Genomic DNA, 2,561 nt, shown 5'->3' with positions numbered 1-2,561 from the left:
TTATCCTATGTTGCAAACATCCCAGGGTGGGATGTAACAGCATCCAGTGCAAAACAAAAATTCAAACAGAATATGCACAAGGACAGATAAAACCAGGGGATCTCAAACTTTTTCAGCAGGGGGCCAGTCCACTGTGGGGGGCCAGACTATATTTTGAACAAAAAAGTGAATGAGGGATGATGAGTGGCATGCGAAAGGGCTCCGGAGAGTGGCTGCTTTAAATGGCAGCCGCTCAAGAGGGGCGCTCAGCCAACTGAGGCTCCTGTGTCTTGCGAGCGGCAGGGGCTGGTGGCGGCAGCGGTGGAGGGACAATGAGCGGCGCACGAAAGGGCACTAGAGAGGGGCTGGCACTAACAAAGCCCAGCCCCCTACCTCCTCTAGGCAGGGAGGGGAGAAGCCAGGAGGAGGGAGGGAGGAGGCGCTGCCGTCACCGAGGGAGGGAGAGGGAGGGAGAGGAAAAGAATGCATGCGCTGGTGATCCATGCACTAGAGATCCACATGGCGATTCCCGGATTGTCCGCGTGCCAGATTTAGAAGGCAATTGGGCCTGATCTGGCCCACGGGCCTTAGTTTACTGACCCATGGATAAAACCAACAAATTTGATAATCTTTACAATGTCACATGCCAACGTTTAAAAATTGTCAGTTCCAGGATTGCAGCCGTTCCTAGCCACATCCATGATGAGTTTGGCATAGACTCTATTTTCATATGCCTTCGATCTTCACACTTACGTTTCATAGTAGAGGCACCCTCCCTACACTTTAGCCTCAGAGTTGGGCTCTCACTTTCCACAATTTCAGGATCAGTAACAATTTCTTCCATAGAAGTGACTCTTTCCCTGAATCTCCAGAAATATTTTTCACCAAGAACAAGCGTTCTGCTTAAGAGCTGTGAACCTGCAGCAATGAACCCCACATAAATAGCAGCTCCAACACATTGCTCTTTTGGAACGAGAGGCAATCCCAAAACGACAGGGAGCTTCATTCCTTCCTTCGCTAGGATGGAAAACATATTCCAGGAAACAGAAATGAGCACAAATGTTCCTGCAGCTAAGTCCGGACTGACTCCTATGAAAAAAAGTAAAGATAAAATCGCCATGCTTTCCAGGCTTGAAAACGTTATATAATGGAAAGGCCATACAAAAAACGGTCACCACATTCACAATGGAGGCTAATGGCATGAAGACCTGAGCAATAACTATTTCAGAGGGAAGGGACTCATCATCAGCTAATGCTGTGCACAAAACATTTATCTTCTTAATAGAATTTCTACGAGCAGAACAGGCAACCCAGAGCCCAATCCCTGCAAAGCCAGGTCTGCTGCCACCCATGATGTTGTCAACATGCCACATTCTCCATTGGACACCAGCTGTGGAGCAGATGCACATAATGCAGCCAATGAGAGCCAAGACAAAGGTACCTACTTGGAAACAAGACACCCTGCCCAGCAACCGTACAGGAAGGGAGCCATAATCTTCCTGGGCCGGTGCTTTCGCTTGAGTACTGGCAAGGCGGGCAACTGAAGGCATGCTGGAGAAAAACAAAGACAAAAGACAACAGTTAGATACGCAGGTACAATGTCTTATGGACATCCCCTAAAGTCTGAGCAAATAGCGATGCGCAGCCAAAACAATGCCATCATTCTAGGGCAAATTCTACATTTCCCACCTTGAGACGTAGGAATGGGAAAGTCTGCCGGTGCATCTGCAATCACAGGTGCCAGGAACACTGCTATGTTGGTGGGGAACTGAGGAGCGCTGAATGTATGATATTGGTTCTTCAACCAGACTCTGGTACGCAGGGGCTTTTTCCAGGTCTTTCTCCGTGTGCCTCACCTCAGAGAAGACTGAAGATGGTTTGAGCTGGTCACTGAAGCAACTGCCACTTGGAGTTCTGAGGCAGTTAGAATGCAGCTTGATTTGAATGCTCGGAACAACACAAATCGTAACTGAAGAGTACTGGCCATTTGGAACACCTAGCAACAGGAAGTTTCAGGGAACTCAGTTTTCTCCTTTACCAAGACGGACCGTATATTCAGAGAAACTGGAATTTTATTTCTTTCAACAATTTATATACCGCTTGGAGGCAGTAAGCTTCCAAGTACCAGTATGACTCTGGAACTTGGAAAAGACACTTCTTTGTTAGACGCAAGCTACGGGGAAGATTGGATACAAAGTGTGGAAATAAACATTCCAAACTGCCAATCCCAAAGGAATGAGCTAGCAAGATTTAAAATAAAGGAATTTTATTTTAAAATTTGTTTCCTGCGGGTTTGAACACCACTTTGAATTACAGCAAATTTATTCAGTAGTACTGTTGGATCACACCAAAGGTCCCATCTAGTCCAGCATCCCTTTTCTAAAAATGAAAAAGCCTTTTGGGGGGGAAATAATGTGCTTTAAATATATGGTGTATATGCAGCCTAACAAATAAATTGGGCTGGCTGACTGAAATCAGGAATACAAAATACACTTAGGAAAGAAAAGCAAGTACATTGATTTGATTTTTTTTTTTTAAATGTAACTTTTGCATGATGCCTAAATCCACTACAAGCTCATCCA

At 45.8% G+C, this 2,561-nt stretch overlaps 1 protein-coding gene across 1 annotated transcript; it reads right to left on the bottom strand.

Moving 5' to 3' along the window:
* Positions 1-610: 610 nt before the first annotated feature.
* LOC117045386 lies at positions 611-1,529 on the bottom strand. Its single transcript, XM_033146387.1, has 2 exons — positions 1,328-1,529; positions 611-1,068 (listed from the first exon to the last, which is right to left on the bottom strand). Exons 1-2 carry the CDS (start codon positions 1,527-1,529, stop codon positions 611-613), a joined length of 660 nt encoding a protein of 219 aa, XP_033002278.1.
* Between the last annotated feature and the right edge of the window lie 1,032 nt (positions 1,530-2,561).

This window comes from Lacerta agilis, chromosome 4, assembly GCF_009819535.1.
Source record: "Lacerta agilis isolate rLacAgi1 chromosome 4, rLacAgi1.pri, whole genome shotgun sequence".
Lineage (NCBI taxonomy): Eukaryota > Metazoa > Chordata > Lepidosauria > Squamata > Lacertidae > Lacerta > Lacerta agilis.
This window is presented reverse-complemented; position numbering and strand designations above follow the sequence as displayed.

Bases quoted from the DNA above. Each gene is read 5' to 3' on its own strand.
- LOC117045386 (XM_033146387.1), bottom strand. From the start codon at position 1,529: ATGCCTTCAGTTGCCCGCCTTGCCAGTACTCAAGCGAAAGCACCGGCC. The intron at 1,069-1,327 runs GTGGCAGCAGAC...TTTTTTTCATAG, and splicing joins GCATGTTGACAACATCATGG to GAGTCAGTCCGGACTTAGCT.